Source organism: Dermacentor variabilis, chromosome 7 (genome assembly GCF_050947875.1).
Source record: "Dermacentor variabilis isolate Ectoservices chromosome 7, ASM5094787v1, whole genome shotgun sequence".
NCBI lineage: Eukaryota > Metazoa > Arthropoda > Arachnida > Ixodida > Ixodidae > Dermacentor > Dermacentor variabilis.
Genome location: NC_134574.1, coordinates 82,830,435 through 82,853,716, shown reverse-complemented (window position 1 = coordinate 82,853,716; position 23,282 = coordinate 82,830,435). Strand labels below are relative to the sequence as shown.

The following is a 23,282-nucleotide window of genomic DNA, read 5'->3' as shown; positions in this document are numbered from 1 at the left end:
GGATGATAAGCAGTAGTAGGGCGGTGAATAATTTGAAACTCAGATAGGAGTGAATGGAGGACATCCGAGAGGAATACGCAGCCCCGCTCGCTCAACAGTTCGCGAGGTGCGCCATGGCGGAGAACGAAGTTGTTTAGAATGAGCGAGGCGATGTCTTTTGCTGATGCGGCAGGCACGGCGACAGTTTCAGCATACCGTGTCAAATGATCTATGGCGACAACAATCCATCGGTTGCCATCGCCAGTAGATGGAAGAGGCCCGCATATATCAATGCCGACACGGTCAAATGGCAGAGCTGGGCAGGGAAGTGGTTGGAGAGGTGCGGTGGAGAGATGCGGGACACATATGCGTCGCTTGCAGGCAATGCAGGAGCGTACGTATTTATGGACGAAGGTGTACATCCCTCGCCAATAATATTGTAGGCGAAGCCGTGTGTAAGTTTTTCACACTCCGCCGTGACCACACTGTGGGTCAGAATGAAAAGCGGAGCAGAACTCTTGTCGTAGGTGGCGAGGTACTACTAAGAGCCATTTTCGGCCATCGTTGTGGTAGTTGCGGCGGTATAAAAGTCCGTCCCGGATTGTGACATGCTGCGCCTGTCGGCGTAACGCTCGAGGTGCCGAAGTTGCCGGAGGATTTGACAAGAAGTCGAATATCATGACAATCCATGGGTCTTTTTGTTGCTCCGATGCCATGTACAGGATGTCAAATGGTGAGATGTCATGTCTGTCGGTAGAATTGCTGCTGTCTGAAATAATTGGAGAGCGCGAGAGGGCATCGGCGTCAGCGTGTTTGAGCCCAGAGCGATAGACGACACGGATATCGCTCCTGGATATTCCTGGATTCGGAGGGCCCACCGAGCGAGGTGGCCCGACGGGTCCTTTAGGTTGGACAACCAGCAAAGAGCGTGATGATCCGTCACCACGTCAAAGCGTCGGCCGTAGAGATATGGACGAAATTTTCGAAGAGCCCATACGATAGCCAGGCACTCTTTTTCTGTTACTGTGTAATTGGCCTCAGGTTTCGTGAGGGCACGACTGCCATAGGCGACTATGTATTCGGCATTAGTGTTCTTGCGTTGTGCGAGCACGGCACCAAGACCGACACCACTTGCATCAGTGTGAAGTTCTGTAGGTGCGCTTGGATCAAAGTGGCGCAAGATTGGCGGAGACGTGAGTAGGTGACGCAGAGTCGTAAAGGCATCATCAGAGGCTCGCGACCAAGCAGAAAGTTCATTGTCGCCTTGGAGAAGTCGGTTTAGTGGTGCGATCACAGTAGCGAAATTACGAACGAAACGTCGAAAATAAGAGCATAGACCAATGAAGCTGCGCAGTGCTTTCAAGTTAGTGGGCTTCGGAAATTCGGATACGGCGCGAAGTTTAGCTGGATCAGAAAGAATGTCTTCTTTGGCGACAACGTGGCCTAATATAGTGAGTTTTCGAGCTGCAAATCGGCACCTTTTTAATTTAAGCTGGAGACCAGCATTCCGGAGACAGGTCAAAACTTGATGTAAACGCCGAAGATGGGTGGGAAAATGAGGAGAAAAGACGACAACGTCGTCGAGGTAGCAGAGGCAAGTATGCCGCTTCAGGCCGCGTAGGATGCTGTCCATCATGCGTGCGAAGGTGGAGGGTGCATTGCACAGACCGAACGGCATTACAGTGAATTCATAAAAGCCGTCTGGTGTTGCAAACGCGGATTTCGAACAGTCAGCGTCAGCCATGGGCACCTGCCATTAACCAGAGTGGAGATCTAAGGAGGGAAAAACTCCGCTCCTTGCAAACAGTGAAGTGCGTGGTCAATACGTGGCAACGGGTATGCATCCTTTCGGGTAATCTTGTTAAGCCTTCGATTATCAACGCAAAATCGTATGGTGTCGTCTTTCTTTTTAACTAGGATGACTGGTGATGCCCAAGGACTACTAGAAGGCTGGATGACACCGCGATTGAGCATATCGTTCACCTGGTCATTGATAACGCGTCTTTCAGTCGCCAATACTCGTTAGGAGCTCTGTCGAATTGATGCATGGCTCCCAGTGTCGATAGTGTGCGAAACAGTTGTTGTGCGGCCGAGTGATGTTGCTTGGCCGTCAAAATACGAAGAGAAGCCTTGGAGCAAGCGAAGAAGTTCGACGCGCTGCGTCGTCGTAAGGCCACTGGCAATTGTTGGCGTAAAAGAACGTGGCAGTGACTGAGGAGGCGATGCCTCGAGAGCAGCAAGATAAGTGGAGTCGTCCATCGAGTCAAATATTGAAGATGAGGTCGGTGGCTCTGCTCTGCCAAGGCTTTCACGGCGGCGTAAAGTAATTGGTTCAGCCGATGGGTTTGAGACGCACATGATAGAGGCGCCAGCTTTGAAGTCGAGGACGGCGAACGGCAGTGGTAGTGAACCGCGGCGAACTAAGAGTTCGGACGGAGCGAAGAGTGCTGTGCCGTCATCGTCAGATTCGCAAGAGATACTGACAAGAGTAGAAGACCAGGCATGTATAACGGTGTATTCTTAAACAGCGATTTTGCGACAGTGGTCCTTATGGGCAGTGATAATATCGGTCGAAAACTGAAACAGCTCGATTTCAGCGCGGGCGCAGTCAGTGATCACATGATGTGTGGAGAGAAAGTCCCAACCTAATATGACGTCGTGTGAACATGATGGCAACACGATGAATTCCGTGATATAGAGGACCTCCTGAATTACGACAAGAGTAGTGCAGGCGCCGGGTGGCTCGACGTGCTGCGCGTTGGTGGTTCGAAGAGACAGTCCAGAAAGCGGCGTCGTCACTTTTTCTATCTTGAGGCAAATACGGGCATCTATCGCTGAAAGTGCAGCGCCGGTGTCGACAAGTGCTAGCGTCAATGTTCCTTCTATTGCGACTTCAATAACCTTCTTCGGGGAAGTGTGAGGCCATATACATTTCGCTGCCACCGCAGTTCTCGCGTCCTGAACTGCGATATTTAATTTTCCTGGCGCAAAGGGCTCCGCCGCCAGCGCATGCGGGAAAGCGAGCGGCGGCGAGGAGAAGGTGAACGGCGAGCGGCGAAGAATGCGGTGTCGACGGCAGAAGGAGATTCAAAGGCGGCCGAATAGTTGCGGCGTTGTTGGAAACGTGGCGCACACGGACGCACATTGTTCGGGACGTTTGGTGCAAGCAGGCGACAGTGACGTGCAACGTGTCCAGCACGGCCACAATAAGAACAAATCGGACGATTGTCTTCCGTGCGCCAATGGTCTTGACGTAGTGCATAGTGCACCAGTGCACGTGCTGGAGGGGATACGCGTGGGCGCAAAGGTGGGCAAAGGGGGCCGTAGGTCTGTGGCGCAGGCCTCATCGCGACTTCGGCGTACGTCAGGGCAGCGGCCGTCGGAGCCTGCTGAAAAGAAGGCGAAATGTGGTCCTGCTCCTTGATAACAGATCGGAGAGCGAGCGCCAATGGAGTACTCGGCTGGCCGTGTGCAAGTGGAATCAAGGAAAGCTGATGAGCCACCTCTTCACGGACGAACTCCTTGATCTGTAGCAGCAGCGAAGTGTTGTCCGGGGCAGCAGCCAATTTCGACATTGAAGTGGCCTGAAGTGTAGATTGGCGGGTGGCTAGGCGTTGTTTGCGCAGTTCGTCGAAGCTTTGACACAGACTGACGAGTTCAGAGACTGTCGAGGGATTTTTCGCCAACAGCATCTGGAAGGCGTCGTCTTCAATGCCTTTTAAGATATGGCAGATCTTCTCGGCATCAGCCATTGCGAAGTCAACCCGGTTGCAGAGGTCGACAACATCTTCTATATAGCTGGTAAATGTCGCCCCGCACTGCTGCGCATGGCCACGCAAACGTTGCTCGGCGGGAAGCTTGCGGACTGCGGGGCGCCCAAATACCTTTGTCACGTTAGTCTTGAAGGCCGTCCACGTCGTCAGATCACGTTCGTGGTTGCGGTGCCACATGCTAGCGACACCGCTCAAATAAAATGACGCGTAATTAAGTTTTTTGGTGTCGTCCCAGTAGTTGTGGATGCTCACCCGGTCGTAGTCAGCGAGCCAGTCTTCTACGTCATGGTCTTCGGTACCACTCAAAATGGGTGGGTCGCGTTGTCGCAACGGGCCGGGGCAGACCACGGTAGTCACCGGGGCAGCGGGTTGTGGTTGTGGTGGTCCTTCTTCCGGCATTATGAAGACGGGCTGCAGTGTCCGATTACAAAGTTCCAGAATTCCGGTTGTACCCAGCAGCTCCACCAATTGTAAAGGGGGGTTTATTCTGCTCGTAGAGCAGCAGCGACAAACTCCGCACCAGCAGGTAGGGCGCAGCCAGCGAACGAACTGGGTACGTGCCACGCGATGGCAGCGGGGCTTTTCAGCCTGCCGATCGTCTTCATCACAATATATATATATATATATATATATATATATATATATATATATATATATATATATATATATATATATTAACGTGGCTTCTTCCTAAAGGTACTTTGTCTTGGAGCAGCAGTGATCGGTACTGAAATAAAACCACATAGAACATTCAGACTAATGCACCGATGATGAGCACTTTTCGGCGAAACGTCATATTGTGGAGTTTTACGGGTGAAACATTCCACGAACTTATTATGAGGCACAGCCTAGTCGGACAGTCCAGATGATTTTAACAAGCTCCCAGTTCTTTACCGTGCCCGTAAACCTAAGTACACGAGCGTTTTTAATTTCATCCACATATATATGATAGTGCCGTGGCCTGGTTCAAATCCCCACTCCAGCATTATAGCTACGGGGCTACCGCGACTGGTGCCGTGTCTTGAAGCACGGGAATATTCATTTCTCCGTTGCCAGACCAAAGACACAAAGTTTACCAGGTACAGTCATATGCTGACTGTCCTTGTGCACTAGAACACCATTTTTGAGAGCTCCCAGTGATTACGCTCAGAAACGGCGTTGAACATCTCGGCCCCTCCCGTCATTTGGCAGCGGCGCTCATTTCACTGTACTCTAAAGTTTAGTGGCGGTCTGATGACAGGATTTCACGTGACTTGAGCATCATGCACACTGCTCCTTTTTAACGGATGGGCACTCTTGGGCAACACATCGCCCTTGCGCCAGTGACACCCAATCGTAATCATGATCGTTTGAGCGGACTGCGTGCTATATTGGTACTAAGTTCCACCGAACATGGCGCCTTCTTTAAGGTCATGTGACGACGTTTCACTGGGTTCCTTGTAATGGGAATAAGCTCAAAGTTGTATTTTATTTTACACTTTGCTGAATTGCCTATCTTCGCATTGGCAATTGAGACTAAGGCTTCTACGGTAACAGTATTAAACGGAATACATCCAGGAAATCTTTTAATATGTTCTTTTATTTTCTCGGTTCTGCGATGTCGAACTTAACTTATGGAAGCCGGTGTTTCACAAATACTTTTAAGACATAACATCACCCGAATATATATCTATTTTAGCAAGCACTGAATGTTTGAGGTAACTTAGTAAAAGCTTTTATAGGCAATATTTTCAGCACAAATTTGAACCAACGCTTCTACAGCAGATGACAAGAAATGAAGACTAGGCATATTAGCGTTCTTGAATTGACATAAGCGGCCACAATAGGTTTCTTACGGATCATGCTAAGGTTTTGCAAACTTGGGTAAAGGCAAACTTGTATTATTTGAATGCCTAAACTTTGAAGCATTACCCCTAATTTAGCCTAACAATGCGAAAAACATTCTGATTTTTAACAGCTTGTCCTGCGACGCAGATCTGTAAAAACAAATATGATGCAATTTATTGAGCTGTTTCAGGCGCGTTCAACTCCTTATTATAATATTAAAGCTATGCTTCTGCAGCCAAAAGTGATGAAACTAGATTTAGGACAGTTTTCAATTATGGAAGTTTCAGCGCTTCCCTTAATTATTTTCTTCTTCATTTCCGAAAAAAAATTTATCGCATGTACACAAAACATAGCTGCACGCTTTAGCTATCGAGGCTAGTCGCGGCTCTGGCTAAACCAAAACCAGTCCCACTAACGTACTTTCTTATGCCCGCTGTTGAAGATGACCACCAAAATACCCACTAATCCGAACGGCAGGCAACGTACAAAATTAAACACTAAACATTGTAAACATTCTAGAATACAGGCTGTCACTATAGATATTCTTAGTAATCGCTACTCCTAGAAGCAATGTGATCGTTACTGCTTGTGGCAAGGCCCTGTCTGTTGAGCCACTGTATGTTGCCTGCATATGCGCATATAAATAAACGCTACGGATCTCGTACAGCTGGGCTGTCATAATGGTGCATATTAGCATAAATTTGTAAGTATGCACTCCTAAAAAAGAATAAAAAGTTACATCAGTTATAATTATACATTTACTCTTCTTTCAGTTTTTGTCCACGACGCTGCCCATATGGACGCATACTACAACCGTAGGTGGCGGCGACTTTTGCGAAGTGGACCAAATTCTACAGATCGCCAACAGTACAATAACCTACACTCATTCCTCCTATCATATGCTCCACGGAAAACAAATGAAGTACTCTTAATTTGCACAACACCTTAAAAATTGGCACTTACCTCATTACTTTATTTACAGGTTTCTTAGCCATATGGTGGGAGATTTTGAAAAACCAGAAGACATGTACGCCTATGAAAAAGGTAATACAGAAAGTGATAACATCTCCTTTTAATAGCCCGCGTGCACCTCCTATTTGTGCTCTGTGGGCTCGCTACCACAGAATTGATGTTCTCAGAGAAAGTACAATTGCGATAAATACATTCTAAAAAGTGCTTCCATATTGCTGCAGCTGTTTGTTATGTACCGTCAGCGCGAACAACCGCAATGGTCGTATATAATTTGGTGAAGTTGAAACTTTTCAAAAGATGACTAGACAGTTTCGTAGTCATACAATGAGCCGGGAGTGTTATGCCAAAATTATTCAACAGAAAAACATGAAATATTATTCAAGGGAAAAGAATAGCCCTGCTTTCTAAAGGCTGCGGCGTACGCAAACTCATGCAAATACCTTACTTGCTCGCTGTCGATACCGATCAGCCCTCGTCAATGCCGTCTTTGATGGCTTGCATTTACACACTCTCAAAACAATTCTTTCGAGTGCCATACCACAGCGCTAACATGAGGAACTCAAGAAAGGGGATTCACTTCGGCCTTCCTAATCTGTGGGGTTGTCGCTACATAATTTCTTTAGGTAAGAGGAGACTTGCTCAAGAACAAGTTTGTGTAATTGCTAAACAAGTAGCCATGCGTTCCAATCTCCCGACGTCAGATTTGCATAACAACCAACGCAAGCACCGGGCGGTCACCCGCGGGGTTGTCTGAACAGACCAATCAAACGCTCTCCTCGTACGTAGGAGGTCACTTTTGTTTGCTTCGAAAACGAATAACATTGCCTACACTGAGCGGCTTGTCGTATCTAATTGGCTGACAAAAGGCGAGGAGAACGCTCAAGTGGAGAGGGATTCGATGGGGCCGAGCCACTGCACTGAAAGTCGATTACCGGATGAAGAGGGTGGTGCCGGCGTCTACGATTGGTCGGCTTTCCCTTAACTAACTTGCGGTGGCTGGTCGAAAATCGCGGCGGCATGCAACGGAAGCTGAAGAATGACGCTAAAACGGACCCTCAGCAAAGAAGAGTTGGCAGAATGAGGAGGTAAACGTGCCGAAAGTGCTCGAAAACGTTACACGGCCACGCAGGAAGGCTTATTATACGCAAATACACCCATGCTCTCCGGCAGGTGCGAGGAGCCAGCGTCTGAGCGATCGGCGGCAGCCAACTTCTATTCCTTTCGGAACGGGGCAGCCTGCGGCTATTCCGAAGAAAATTCAGTTTTGTTCGGCATATTATTGTATCTTTCTCGCGTACACGTCACTTTGACGCGGTGATTTCTTGCGGTTCTGTGACGTTGCGCGGCAGGCAGGTGAAGTGGGTGCAGCCCGAAAACTTTTACCAATAGCCGTGAGCTAATGGCGAAAAGGGGTCGAATCAGAAATAACTGTTTTTCTTTTTTCTGTCAAATCATGCATAATCAGTGTGTACACATCATATCAGATGGGAAGGTATCGCGGTTTTCGTGACGTCGCGTGACAGACAGGTGAAGTGGGGGTGGTCGAAAAGGTTTTTGACCAATCGTGGATAGCTGATAGCAGAATTGGAATAGAAAAGTTTGGAATAGTTTTACGTTATAGCGCCTCAGGACACAGCAAAAATCAGCGAGCCAACACGAATGACGAGGGCGCACGCTGGTAGCAGAAGCCACAAGAGGTTTGAAAGCTAGGCGGGAAACTCGTAGCAGCGAACAGCTTAACGTACGTTTTGTAATCAGCATGGCAACTCGCCAGTTGCAGGTTGTAAATCCGAAAACCTCTTGAAAAGCGCGCTGCCGTTCTTGATGGTGCTGTTGGGTGAGTTGCTTGGCATGCAGACGTCAGTTCTGGCAACGGAATGTGTGGCCTTGTTTGTGTTGCCATTTAAAAAACACTAATGTGGTCACTGAAATGTGGTCCAGTGGTGTTTAGATCACATAAATGTCAACAAAGGGTTTCCTAATATTTGCGTAGCTACTTTATACAACTTTTTATGCAGATTATAGAAATATTATTGAGCATGCACTTTGTAAAGAACCAAATACTGAAAGCCAAAGTTACCGGGACCAAAGTGTAAAACCTAATTACCTAGCACCACCACTGCTACTCCGTCTCTCAGCTCTATGAAAGGGGCCCTAAATACTTTTCATGAATACCTAGTTTATAAACTAGAAGTCTAACATATCGTCAACATGAAGATCGATGGTATGTCGCTGGGCAAATCAGGACAGGTTGTTAGAAGCGACAATTATGCAGTTCTCACCACACCATTTCTGAAGCGAAGCTTTTGTGAAATGCTTAGAGAAATGTAATTCCACTGATTTGATTCGGCGGTGCGTTTTGCATCGTAGCGATTACATGCCTGGCAGTAACTGCGGCAAAATGCGCAAAATCCCACCAAGCGAAACAGGTGATCACCTTTCTTTCTTCATACTGTCTCCGGGCCGGGCATCTGTAGAATGACAATGTATCTAGGCTCAGCTCCCTTGCTTGAGCGGCTGAGCCTGGAGATAGGGTAATAGTCGACAGCCCTCGGCTGTATAGCGCCAACGCTATACGCAGACAAAACCGGACAGGTCGAGAGAGGATTGGGCGAACCTTCTAAACTTGAGAGATTTGGCATGATGCTCAATTGCGGGAACAGGCACCATAGCACACATAGCCGTCGCGTCTAGCTTTCTCGCAAAGCTGAAAAGGAAAAGCGAACATGGCATACACTACGCTCATGCGCCCGGATTTTGCGCTTTGTAGCACGCTTTCCTCCACGCTGCTGCTAATCCTGCCTCCAGCTCTGCGCGGAGGCACGAATAGTGAGAAAACGAAAATATTTTTGATGGGGATTGAAATGTGGCGACAGTCTACAGTCCAAATTGGGGAACTTGTGTTCTCGTGGCAGCGTTAAGGACGGGCGTAGGACTCATGCACGCGCTTTCTGAAAGCAGACGGGAAGGGGCAGGTGGAGTGCGTTACAAGTACGGGGCGGACCCGGACGAGAATTCAAACCGCAGGCGGCCTATTTCTTTCCCCTATGTTCTTAACCAATATATGCCTAAACTTTGACAAGAATTCTAAAATATTGTGTGGTAAAAAGCGTTTCAGAAGCTCCGGAATGTAGTATCACTAGTTTATTGAAAAAAAAATATTCCGTATTTTTGTGTACTATCTATCTATCTCTCTCTCTCTCTCTCTCTCTCTCTCTCTCTCTCTCTCTCTCTATATATATATATATATATATATATATATATATATATATATATATATATATATATATATATATATGATTTTTGTGTATATGTTGTTTTTGAGCCGTCCTAGGGCGCGATAACATAAAACTATTCCAAACTTTTCTATTAAAATTCGGCAATAAGCCCTCCGCGATTGGTCCAAACTGTTTTGGACCGCCCCCACTTCGCTTTTCTGTCACGCGACATCACGAAAACCCGGATAGCTCCCCATCTGATATGACGTGTACCCACTGATTATGCATGATTTGACCGAACAAAAGAAAAATAGTTATTTCTGGTTCGACTCCCATTGGTCATTAGCCCTAGGCTATTGGGAAAAGTTTTCGGGCTGCACCTACTTCACCTGCGTGTCACGTGACGTCACAAAACTGCAACAGCCAACCGCGTCAAAGTGACGTGTACGCGTTAAAGATGCATTATTATGGCGAACAAAACTGAATTTTCCTTTGCATAGCCGCGGGCTGTCCCGTTCCGAAAAGAATAAAAGATGGCTGCCACCGATAGCTCAGGCACTCGCTACTAGAACCTGCTGGAGAGCATGAATTTATTTGCGTATATTAAAGCTTGTTGCGCGGCGTATAACGTTTTCCAGCACTTTCAGCAGGTTTACGATCTCCTTCTGCCAACTCTTCTTTGCTGAGCATCTGTTTTAGAGTTTTTCTTGAGCTTCCGTTGCATGCCGCCGCAATTTTCGACCAGCCACCACAATATAACTAAGGGAAGCGCACAAATCGGAGACCCCGGCGTCGCCCTCTTCATTCGGTTATCTACTTTCGTTACGCTGCAGCTCGGTCCCATCTACGCCCTCTCCACTTGAGCCTGCTCCTCGCCTCCTGGCAGCCAATTACGAACGAAAAACAGCTCAATCTAGTCATGTTATTCATTTACCAAGGAAGGTGACCTTCTATAAACTAAGAGAGCGTTTGGTTAGTCTGTTCAGACAACCATGCGGGTCACCACCCAATGCTTGCGTCGGCGGTTACGCAAATTTGACGTAAGGAGATTGAAATAAAAACGTATTGGAATAATTTCACGTTATAGGGCCCCTACATATAGGGAACTTGGCAAATGCACTCCTTATTGGCGGTAGAAGATTGAAGGTTTTTTTTCGAACTCTTGTTTTACATTTTTCACAACACTCGGTGCTTTTGTTATGACAGTGGGAACAGATTGTTTGCCTATGCATTAGAATCCCAAATTTATCCCAGAGGGTAAATCAATCTTGTGTTTTCAGCAAATATTGTTGCCTCTTTGAATGCATTTAGTTATAGGTATAAGCTTTCGCGCATATGGCTGACATGGGGTTTTGAAATGGGAGTAGGTCAGCTTTATCATTTCCCAAGCTGTAGTGCTAGAACGCGTTCAACCCATAAGAAAGCTATGCAAGTAGCGAAGAATACCGCTTCTTGCTCGTACAACAGTGCAGTATATTGCAACGGTTCGGTGAAGCCTCAACACTCACAACTTGTTAGATTATATAGGGTGATTATAAAAGCTGCCGACTCCTGACCACTATACGGCTAATTTATAGTGGTCAGGAGTCGGCAGCTTTTGTAATCACCCTATATAATCTAACAAGTGTGGAGTGTGAAACAAGTGTGAAATTACCCGTAGAGCGCGCGAAGAGCAGGACGTAAAAATCAATAGACTAATGCAGGAAGTACAGGACCTCAGGTCCGGTAGCGCTCCCACGATGCCATCAACACCCCCCCCCCCAAAGTCAACCTACTGAAATGACTCAGGCTAACCTCACCAAGTTTATAGCAGAAATACAGCAAGCTATGCAAAGAATGGAACAGCAGATAACCATGCAGAAAACAGAAATCCGCACCCTACGAAAACAGAAAATTACCGCAGGCGTCAAAGACAAGTTCAACCAGAGACGCCCGGCGTTAGAAAACTACGGTACGAGAGACGACGACCCCGAAATTTAAGCATGAACAGTACAACCAAAAGAACTAAAACAGAAGAAAACTAGAAATATGGCAGTGGAACTGCAGAGGATATAGAAGAAAACAAGCACTACTACAACAGTACATCAACACACAACTAACTCCACCCGACGTACTAGCTCTACAAGAAACAGGGATTACCCCAACACTACAGGGCCACACGTGCTACAGGAATCCGGAGGAAGGGGGAAGAACGGCAATCCTAGTCAACAAAACCCTCATCGCCATAAGCCATGACAGGACAGCCGACACAGACGTAGAGGACGTAATAGTCGAGATCATACCAAAAAAGAAAAGGAAGGGAGGAAGCATATTCAACGTAAATATGAACAGCCCCCCGAGACAAAGTAAGGCGAAATTCGACGCGCTGTTCAAAGGAGCAGACATGCTGGCTAAAGGAAATGCACTAGTCGTACTGGGAGATTTCAACGCCAGAGAGGAGAGCTGGGGATACACGAGAACGGATCAAAAGGGAAGAGCGGTAACCGAGGTAGCTGCCAATATCGAGTGTGAACTCATCACGGAAGCCGATACTCCTACGAGAATCGGGAACAGCGTAAACAAGGACACCTTCCCCGATCTCACGTTCGTCAGAAGAACAAGGCAAGCGGAGTGGCACAACCTAATGGAAAACCTAGGTAGCGACCACTATATCCTAAAGACGCAAATCACAATAGCAGATAAAATTAGACGACAGATAGGGAAAGCAAACGTAACGGACTGGAAAGCGTTCAGAGAAGCATGTGGCGATACAATAAAAAGCATCGAATCTATAACAGACTGGGGCAACTTGCTCAAAGAAACACAACGCAAATTCACCAAAGAAATTGAGCGTACGCCGCAGACGCCGGACGTGGACTCTAGACTTCTCAGACTATGGGAAGCCAGAAGGGGGCTAACAAAAAGGTGGAAAAGAAAGAAATATAACAGAAAGCTCAAGCTAAAGATCGCGGAAATCACGAAAAAGGCAGAAGAGTACGTGGCGCAGCTAGCGAAGCAAAATTGGCAGCAATTTAGTGACTCTTTAAACGGAACATTGAGCACTGCAAAAACATGGCGCATACTCAAGGCACTCCTAGATCCGGCAAAATCAAAGACCGAAAACAACGAAGTCATATACCGACTGGTGCAGCAGTACGAGGGTACAGACTCGGAACTGTTGGACAAAGTACGCAAAAAGGGCTACGGTGACGGCGACCCAACAGCCTACACAGAGCGCTACAAAGGAGAAGAAAATGGAAGGCTGGATAGACCCATCACCCGGCAAGAGGTGTACGCGGCGATAAGAAGCGCAACAAAGAACACAGCCGCAGGTGCGGACAAGATCAAAAACGCGCTCACCCGCAACCTTGGAGTCGAGCTAGTTGAAAAGCTAACCGAATACCTCAATGGACACTGGCAAGCGGGAACAGTACCAGAAGAATGGAAACACGCGGAAGTCAGCATAATCCTGAAACCCGGCAAGAAACTTCAAGTGGAAAACCTCAGACCAATCTCCATTACGTCATGACTAGGCAAGATCTATGAGAAAGTGGTTACGAGGAGGCTACAAAATCATATGGAAGAAAATGAGCTGTAGCCTCACAGCATGTTTGGTTTCAGAGCCAGGCTCTCGACCCAAGATGTACTCCTGCAAATCAGAGAAGAGGTACTGAGAAATATTTCGCTCAACAGAGAGCACATCATCATGGCACTGGACCTCAAAGGCGCCTTTGACAACATAAGCCACGAAGCCATCCTGACAGGACTAGAAAACCTTAATTGCGGCATCAAAATACACAGCTAGGTCAAGGCATTTTTGTCCAACAGAACAGCAACGCGATTCACAGGCGGCTCTAACATTACTCTGCAACACAAAGGGGAAAACATTCAGTGACAGTATAATATATGAAACACTTAAAAACCTCACAAAGGCAAGCGAAGCGAAACATTCAATAGCATTCCACTGGATACCAGGGCATTGCGACATTCCTGGCTACACAGCAGCCGATGAAGCAGCACGACAAGCGCACCTCAAAGATGATACGGCTCCGCTCCCAATATCAAAGGATGAATTACGCTACATTATAAGGACAACGTCTCTCAAACTGTGTAGAAACACTTGGTTTGACCAGAATTTTAAGAGCTCGGACTTATATCATATTGATCCATTTTGTGAATTCAAATTTTCATTGTCATAAGATAGAACTATGGAAACCCTTATTCATCGATTAAGGCTAGGCACTGCCTGCACAAAGCATTGCTTACACAGAATCGGCCGTGCGGAAACCCCCGAATGTGATTGTGGATTTGTAGACGAAGATATATATCACCTCCTTCTAGATTGCCCACATCACGACACACCAAGAAGCCGACTTAAATCAGCGCTAATTAAAATAGACCGCAGACCTTTCAGTTTAAGGAAACTTTTGGGCCCTTGGCCAACAACGGCCTTACAGAAGAGTGCTTTAAAAGCACTAAAGACTTGTCTTGTAGACAGCGGCATTGCTGGACGTTATTAGCGCTTTCATTGTTGCGTTCATTTCATTGTCACTGTATATATCCATCTTTTTGTGAATTATGTTATGTTCACTGTTCTGCTGTGACTGTATGTGATAATGCATTTACACGATGTATGTACCACCCGCTCACTAGACAATGTGTTATTAGGCGACAATATCTTTTGTACTTTTGAGACTTTCATCTACATAAGTGTGGAGACATTTACATTGTATATTGTATGTACCATGTGTTCCTTACGTCATAGTCTTCCTTTGGAGACGTTGAGTGACAAGTCCTGGTGCATGTGTGAAAAGGCTATTTGATATGTAACCTTGAACCCTGTACGATGTATGCCGGAGCCACTCAAGAGATCAGAAGTAGCCGGCGCCTTAAACTGTGCGCCAACATCGGCCTGGTTGAGCTGAGATCCGAAAAGTTCAACACCCCAAACAAAGGCACACCGCATGTATCGGTAATCTCACCCATCCTGTTCAATGTTGCCATGATTGGACTGGCCCAACAACTAGACCAAATCGACGGCGTACGCCACACCATGTACGCCGACGCTATCACTGTATGGGTCACCAAAGGCTCACTCAGGGAAAAGGAAGAAAGATTACAAGAAACTACGACATGCGTAGAGGAATATGTCAAGGCAAGAGGTCTAGCCTGCTCAACGGGGTAGTCCGGGCTCCTAAGAGTATGGCGAGGCAAGAAGAATCGCACCGTCCAAGAGGAAGTAAACATGAAGTTGAACATCCACCTCGAGAGACAGCCAATCAATCCCGGAGAAGACGCTCATCAGGATATTAGAAATGTGGATACAATCGAACCAACGATGTACCCACACCCTAACACTACTTAAAACTGCAGCCAACCAAGTGGCCCGCATGATAACGCGGGTCCCGCGGAAAAGACACGGCATCAAGGAAGGAGACACACTCAAACTGGTCAGAAGCCTGGTGGTCAGTAGAGTGACGTACAGCCTCCCGTACTACCACTGTACGAAGCACGAAATGCACACAAGCGGACGCAATCCTGGGGAAAGCCCTCAAGACGGCGCTCCACCTACCGCAGTCAACATCGACCGACAAACTCCTGGCCCTGGGGCTACACAACAGTCTCGAGGAGCTCCAAGAAGCCCAGATAATCGCGCAAATGTAAAGACTAAAGCTATCGGCAACGGGCAGAAGACTCCTGAGCAGATACGGCGGTGAAGCTACCATAAAGGAGACACAAAGCACGGAGACGATACTGGACGAATACAGAAACACCATCAAAGTAGCACCGATACCCAGCAATATGGACCCGAACCTACACATGGCACGAAGACAAGCAAGAGCAGAGTATGTACAAAGAACACTGGCAACTTGACACGACACAGTGTACGTAGACGCCGCTACCTGCACTGAGGACAGAAACCACAAGAAAAGCAAAGTCGCAACGGTGATCAACTCGGACCTGAAAGAAATCACCAGCGCATCAATTCAGAACTGTACGGTAGTTGAGGCCGAAGAGGCAGCCGTGGCTCTAGCGGCAGCGTAGGGCTAGCGATCCAACAAGTCCTTAACCATACTTACAGACTCACAAGCAGCATGCCGCAACTACCTAAACGGCAGAATTAGCCACAGCGCGCTCCGCATCCTCCGTTCAAGTGGCAAAACCGTCAAAAACCAGGCCAAACACACGACAGTTTGGGTGCCGGGACATACCGACATTACGTGAAATCAGGAAGCGGATAGGACAGCTCGAGGGCACGCAACAAACCGAGCATCCAACAATCCCGACCCCGCTGAGGAACCCGAGCCGGTAGCCCAAACCTATCCAGAGATACTAAACTACTACATAGGCATCAGACGAAAATACCCCCCCCCCCTCACAAACAACTAAATAGAGAAGACGCCGTAGCATGGCGACAGCTACAAACGGGAACATTCCCGTGCCTAAACATGCTAAGCAAGATCTACGCCACGCAGTACGAGAGCAAGTGCCCATGGTGTGGAGACAAACCAATCCTATACCATACCACATGGGCTTGCCAGAAAACAGATGGGCTAGCCACAATAAGAACCCGAGTGCGGAACAGTGGGAGAGGATACTATCCAGCGACATGCTGAAAGTCCAACAAGGACTAGTAAGGCGTGGACGCAGGGCAGCTACCCTCAGCGGAGCCCTGGACTAGGGGAACCGACCCTGGAGAGAAGATGGAAGACTCCATCTGAAGCCGCAAAAATCACTGCAAAATAGATCAAATAAACGTTTCTCATCACCATCATCATCACCATCCTGACCACTATACTTGAGTTACTTTTTATCGAATGTCTAACTACCAGGAGCTTTCGTTCAACACATTCATCATCAAACGCAAGTACAGCAGTACTGTATCGTTTGCAATGATAAACGATTGCATAAGAACTACAATCAACTCAGTAATTAAAATCTCGTATGCAATATTTTAAATTAGTTCAAGAATGTTTCGCTATGCTCGCGGGCAAATTTCCTTGGCTGTGAATGTAAAGCTACGGGCGCGTCGAACAGACGCTATGGAACAGACGCTGAATTGACGTCGCTTCCGCGTGTGACGGTTTTATCTTTGCCCACACACGAAAGGGAATAACCGTAAAGCAAGCCAACTTTTGCACTCAGTTGTGTGTTGTGTCTTATTTAAGTGTTGCTAATAAGGTTTTCATGTTTGCGCTTACACAGCCTAAACTAAAATGCATTAAAACGCGGGACTCTTTTCAGCAGCGCTTTCACCTGTGCGCGCTTTGCCTGTGTAGCTTTTGCTTCATAGCCACAGAAAGTTGTCCGCGAGTATAATGCTGTATCAGTTTATAGGAAAAATGCACGGAAGCGAGTGCCTCAAAGTGATTTATCCTATCTAATATATTATCCAAGAATACATTACTTTAGGAAACATAGCAGTTTGTGTGATGTGCAAGACAGGTGACCACATTGTCTACGAAAAATTGTTTGTACATATATCTAGTGCACACAGGGTTGCATCTTGACGAATTAGCATGCCCCAGGCTTAGGTTCCAGAATAACACGTTCAGGTCATGCTTGCGCTTACTTGCTGCTTACTTTTTGATATTTTACTGGTGGCTCAGTGATAAACACGTCATCTTACTTCTTTATAAAGCTTTGCTTCCTGCTTCATACAGAATAGTACTTCCCAACGAATAGCTCAAGCCTGCGGAGCATTCATGAGTATTTTCCTGGTCTGTCATATTAATGCAGCCTACTTTCAGACAAAACAATTTAGTCTGTTGAGCGCACTTCATCACGAGTGGCAATTCGGCTTAAAATTGTTTTGAGCCTTGGGGAAAGGGAGCAGGTGGCGATGACTTTTGCTTGCAATAGCCTGATCAAAAAATATATGTCCTGCTGAATGGACCAAAACAATTAGCTTTTACATTAGTTTATCTTTGGTAGGTTGTTTAGCCCGCCGACTACTATAGGTTTTCGATACGGCACCCAACCTGCTAATGGCCTACATATAAAACGGTGGTGGTTCAAATGTTGTAAGTGACGATATTTTAACTACAGACAATTTATATTCCGTCCTATATGCATTTCGTCGTTGATGGACACGTACTCACGTTCTAGCTGATAATCAACATTTCGTTTCTTATCGGCATGTTTAGTGCCATGCGGTGGCGCCCTTCTCCAAGTCCCAAAATACACGATGTTTCAGCGGTCGTTACGAATAACGACTATATACGCACAGCACAGACTATATGCACCTTTACCAAATTTTGCACAGTGAAGAGATGTGACCTTATGGATACAGACTGCCTACCGCAAACTTTTACATAAGAAATCTCAGCGGTTACTGCCAATGAAGTAAGCCTACTAGATGTAGGACACTAGGCATACATGGGTTAATAATACTTTCATATGCACTGGAGCGCTGTACGCTACGTGCCGCATCACGCTGCCGCCGTCGACACGATTTCCGCAATGACTTAATTTCGGACTGTTATTATAATCAGAACTGCTTCAGACACACACACACAATATATTTTTTTTACGTGGTGCACATGCGCACTCCGAATAGTTAACAGTTTATTCAGGTGGACTCACTCGGACTCTCACTCATCGAAATTTCCCTCAGCGTGGCTTATTCGAATGTAAGCTCACCAAAATTTTCTTCAGCAACGAGCAAACTCAGACTAACTACAATTGACCTCACGAAAGACTTGACCTCACAAAATCACTCGGACTAAGGCCCATCCAAATTCTACTCAGCCGGGCTTACTCAAACTCGGACCCACGCGTCCGTCTGAGTCCGAGTTTCAGTAAGTCGACGCCCGAGTTTTCTTATCTATGCAGTCAATAAAGTACGACAGAGTTCCCAAAAAAATCTTCGCTTGAAAATAATCTAATCATTCATGCAACAATAAACTACATGTTCAACATGGTGATTTCCTTCATGCTGCCGTTTTTTACACTGCTCAGACGATATTTGATATATTACCGACTAGCCTAGATGCCTTACCGACTAACCTAGATGCGCTCAGTACGCGATCATCTTAGATTCCGTTTTTACCAGCACGCGGCTAGTCGCGGGTGAAAATCAGTCCCTCTGTGTTGCTCAAGAGCATAACGTCATAGGCATAAATCTAGCGCAGCAGCTACATGTAATTAAAATATATTTCGTTTCTCATGCAGTGAAATATACAGTCGGCCGATTTTTTAACAACAGCGTGTCAGCGTCGATTGGCTAGCGTCTTCTAACGGCGCCAAGCGACGAGATCAACAAGAGTAGCGCATGCACACCACGTTCACTCGAAGCGCAAGTTTCGTCTGCTAGGCTCTTCCTACCAGCACGACAGAGCCCCTGGAATGATTATTTCTGCCCATGCTTCCCGGATTATTGGAAATAGCAGGAGCGTGTGCCGTTGTCTTGTGCCGTTTTCTTTACATTTCTTGCATGTGGGGCTCTAGTGCGCATGCACCTGAATATAATGATGACAACGTAGAAATCTGGAATTCAACTGTATAATAGGGGCAAGAAAGAGCAACGCGAGAGGGGATTATGAACTTTCCGATAGAGTTTCAAACGTAGTGCATGCTTCCAATGAGCTAATCGCGATGGGAGCGCTGTCAAGCCTGTGGAAAGAGCCTGAGACGAAGCTCGTGATTTCAGTGAACTCTCTGCGCATGCGCTGCTCTTGCTCGTCCCTTCGGGCCGTTACGAGACAGTGATAGGCCGGCCATTCGGCGCTCGCACGGCGCTGTTGAAGAATCGGTCTACTGTATGTGGGCCGACCATGGGTTCTTTATCACGACCCAATTCTATTGTTCATCAGGGTGACAATTGACGGCTTCCTTGTTCCTATAAGTCGCCAAAATTTTGTCACCTAGCTTTGCAGAAAATGTGTTCCCAAGCGCTTCTCAGCCTAATTTAACTGTAGTATGGTTGAGAAGCTGACAACGAATCTACCATTCGGTTACTATTTTATTGGCAGTGCCATTAAAAACTAGTATAATTTTGTATGTGCTGTAATTGAATTTATTGAAGCTGATTGTCGCTGTAGGGCATCTATAACTGACGTGATGCACATCGTCGTGCTCGACTGATAGATATCTATCATTCTTCCTTATAACGCCACTTTCCGACATCTGAAGGCCAAATAGTTTGGAGAGACAGGTGAATGTTTTGGCACACATACGTCAACATTGATATCCACGTTTTTTTTTTTTTAATCACGACTCAGGCGACGGAGAAGCCTCTAAGTTTGGCCTCTTTGCATTGGGTTCCTTCTTCGGTATCCTTGAAGTTAGTTTAACCAAAGTACAAAAGACGACTAAGCCATTTCTTCGAATTGTAGTTACCCTAGTGAGATATCTTGAGGTTGCTGACGCTGCAGTGGCTCCATCACCAAGACTGTTTCAGAGTTACCTACGTCCATGAAATATCTGTGGCCTTTAGGACCCCTTCAATAAGCCTCCTGCACAAGCTGCTTCTATGTAGCCTTGGCTTTGTGTAAAGTCCATCCATCCGTTCATAGCCAAATATTACATTTTGGTGCTATTCTACGCTCTCGCTCGCCAACGACTTCGTGAGTCTGTTAGGGGGAAGGCGTTGCATGGAACTCCTTAAGGTGCCATCTCCGTTGAAATTTTTCTAAATTCCCAGTTAGCATTGCGTGCAGACTGGAACGTTCGTGGTGTCCTCGTCAAGTGCACTAACATCAGTAGTGCAAGTATTACTCAAACCGATGTATATGGGATCAGTGCCAGCTTTCTTCATTAGTTCTTAATATATGCGCCTGGCAAGAACCAAGTTGTCTGCTGCAAACACGGCACTCATGATGTAAGGCAACGTGTCGTTCGTATTCTGAATGCTCTCAGGAACTTCTTGGTCATAAGGCGGGTAAATTTTCCTTTTCATTGATTGCCGTGCTATAACAATAACTTTTCTTTCACCATACTATGATGCGATCTAAATCTACGTCGGTGTCCTGTTTCTATAAAATTGGGTGCCATTTGAAAATGAACTTTCCTAGCATCAGTAAAGTTGCAAATGATTTCATTCACATGCCAGCTACGACCATGAGATATCAAAAGGTCAAAAGACGAAGAACTGAGGAGAGACGTGGCACACACAAGGACTCGCCTCTGTTGTTCTTCGTTTACTGGTTTCAATCTCAATAATATGTGCCAACTGACCCGGATCGCAAGTCTTCAACGGCTATAGCTAGCATAAATTTATAGTTTTCGCAATTTCTAATTGTTTCAACTTTTGCGTCATGATACAGATTGTTCCAATCGAACAGCTCTGGCGGATGCCTACTGTGGGTCCTGAAGCAATCAATTGTGCGCTTCGCTAGTATTTGTTGCTTTATGTCAGCCCTACGAAACCTCGTAAGCATTTGCGCGAACTAACACCTAATATTAGGTAGTCTACATCGGCAAAGCACGCAGACGTGAATGACACAATTCTCCAACCATATGTCAATTGGGCCGCCTCCTTCGAACCTTCATTTCCTCCGCACCTAAGCTTCTATATTCTCAATGAATTTCTAAATGCCCCAGTCAAAACATCCGAAATCTTAGTAAGCGCATTTGATCTTTTTAACTTGATGAAGTCATTTGCGTATATGTTTAAGTTAGTGTCTGCGAGGCATATCAATATCAGGAGAGGCGGTTTGTTTTGCCTGAATGCTATCGTCTTCAGAGGGTCGCCGTGTTCAAGCTCTTTGACACGTTGATTTGGGTCCGTTCATCCGTCCGTCCGTCTGTCTGTCTGTCTGTCTGTCTGTCTGTCTGTCTGTCTGTCTGTCTGTCTGTCTGTCTGTCTGTCTGTCCGTCCGTCCGTCGAACCGTTTTGCTGCCAACTTGAGTGATTGGGTTTTCCAGGATGTAATGGGCAGTGCATCGGCACGGCTCTGCTGGCGAAGTAGAGTTCGAAACCGACTGTCGGAACAACTTTGGCCACAGGATATGTGGCACTCATCATGAATAGCTGTTTAATGAACATATTCCATGCCAACTTGGCAGCTGGCAACAATGTGTGACTGGGTATGAGCCGAAATTAACTCAACCGTTCGACGTCAATTTTGGTCATTGGGAATGTGCAAGGCATGTACCACTTTTCAACCAACTTCTATGAAGCCACTTTGGGTCATTAAGTAGCTTCCCTTGAGTATGTTCCGCGCGTCAATGAACCATTTTAACAGCAACTTGAGTCGATGGCTACATGCCGCTGGCTATTCGCCAACAAAATACATTGCCGGAACTCCCCACTTTGACTTTGGACGGTGATCGGTTAACATTCAATGAAGATTGCTGCAAAAGGTATCACCACCATCGAAACAAGTTCTGTATCAGGCGTGTAGTGCAGTAAGACTCATTTCCCGCACTTCCTTAAGAAGGCCAGGCGCCATCTGGCGCCGCTACCGCGAAGCCTACGCGTGGCATCCGAAATGCATGACGTGCCAGCGAGTCCAAGCGCTGAGAAATCTGTCATCTGGTATATGGGCTCCTTTCTCACGCTTCTTTCAGAAAAAAGTGCACCATCTCGTAGCGCTGCCGAGAGTCCTCGCATGACCTTTGAGAAAAGAAGCGCGGCCCGCCGATGCCTGTGAACGGTGAAACTTGTTCACTCGCTTGCCGCACACTGCTTTGCCCATACTCAGTGAGCAAAGCTGGCGAGAGGTTCAGTGTAGAGGGGCATGTGCCTTGCGCACTCATAGCGCAGCTCGTTAAAGCGTGGGCGTGAAAGGCATTCATTGAAAGCGGCATATACCCATTGAATTTCTGGCGCAGCTTGCTACTGCATGTTTCCTGCCCTTCAGCAACCCTTGATTCGTAGGTTGGCTTGCTCCCAGCATCAGAGAAATTTAAGCGATCTCCTTGGTCGCTTAAATTCGACTTCGCCCTACCATCTGCTAGCCGCCTGGTTCACTCAGATAGTAGAGCGGCTGCCACGAAAAGGCGGTGGTCCCGGGTTCGAGACCCGGAACAGGACGAATTTTTCCTCAACTGTTAGGCTTTTCTTTCAAGGAACTCGTATGGGTTTCCTTTGTAGCAATTGCTTCTAACAGGTCGATGACTGATTTTCCTTTTGTTAATTACTTCTCTCCCCCTTGCGCGATTTCCACAGGAGTATTATATCAAGTTCATTATTCTTGCAACATACTTTATTGCAAGCTTTCTGTGCTAATAAAAATTAGTTCTTTTAGGTTGGGCGCGTAAACTGTTCTTTTTGTTTTCGCTTTCAAGCGTCGTCTATTTTTGCCACCGCGGTGTCCCGAGCGCGCAACCCAACGCTGCTCTTTTCGCTCATAAAATCGTTCTTTTACCGCGAAAGTGTGAAGGTTCCCTGTAGCAGAAAATCCGGCGTCACGCATTCAGCGTCGACTGCGGTTTCGGAAAAATGATTCCGAACCACTCATACACAAACACGCAGACCTTCCCTATAGCGCAAGGAGATTACGGAAATTGATGAATTTCTCAAAGTAAAATGCTTCAAAAAAATCGTAAAGTACGACTTACACGCAACCTACAGACATGACACCGTCTT

At 46.6% G+C, this 23,282-nt stretch overlaps 1 protein-coding gene across 5 annotated transcripts in view; it reads left to right on the top strand.

Annotated features, from left to right (window-relative positions):
• LOC142587575 (uncharacterized) overlaps window positions 1-23,282 on the top strand; it is a 148,990-nt gene that overhangs the window by 97,897 nt on the left and 27,811 nt on the right. For all 5 annotated transcript variants that reach the window (XM_075698689.1, XM_075698688.1, XM_075698687.1 and 2 more), the window contains 2 exons: window positions 6,353-6,501; window positions 6,562-6,623. In XM_075698689.1, the coding sequence (XP_075554804.1) occupies window positions 6,353-6,501; window positions 6,562-6,623 (211 nt within the window). The remainder of the gene's footprint in view (window positions 1-6,352; window positions 6,502-6,561; window positions 6,624-23,282) is intronic.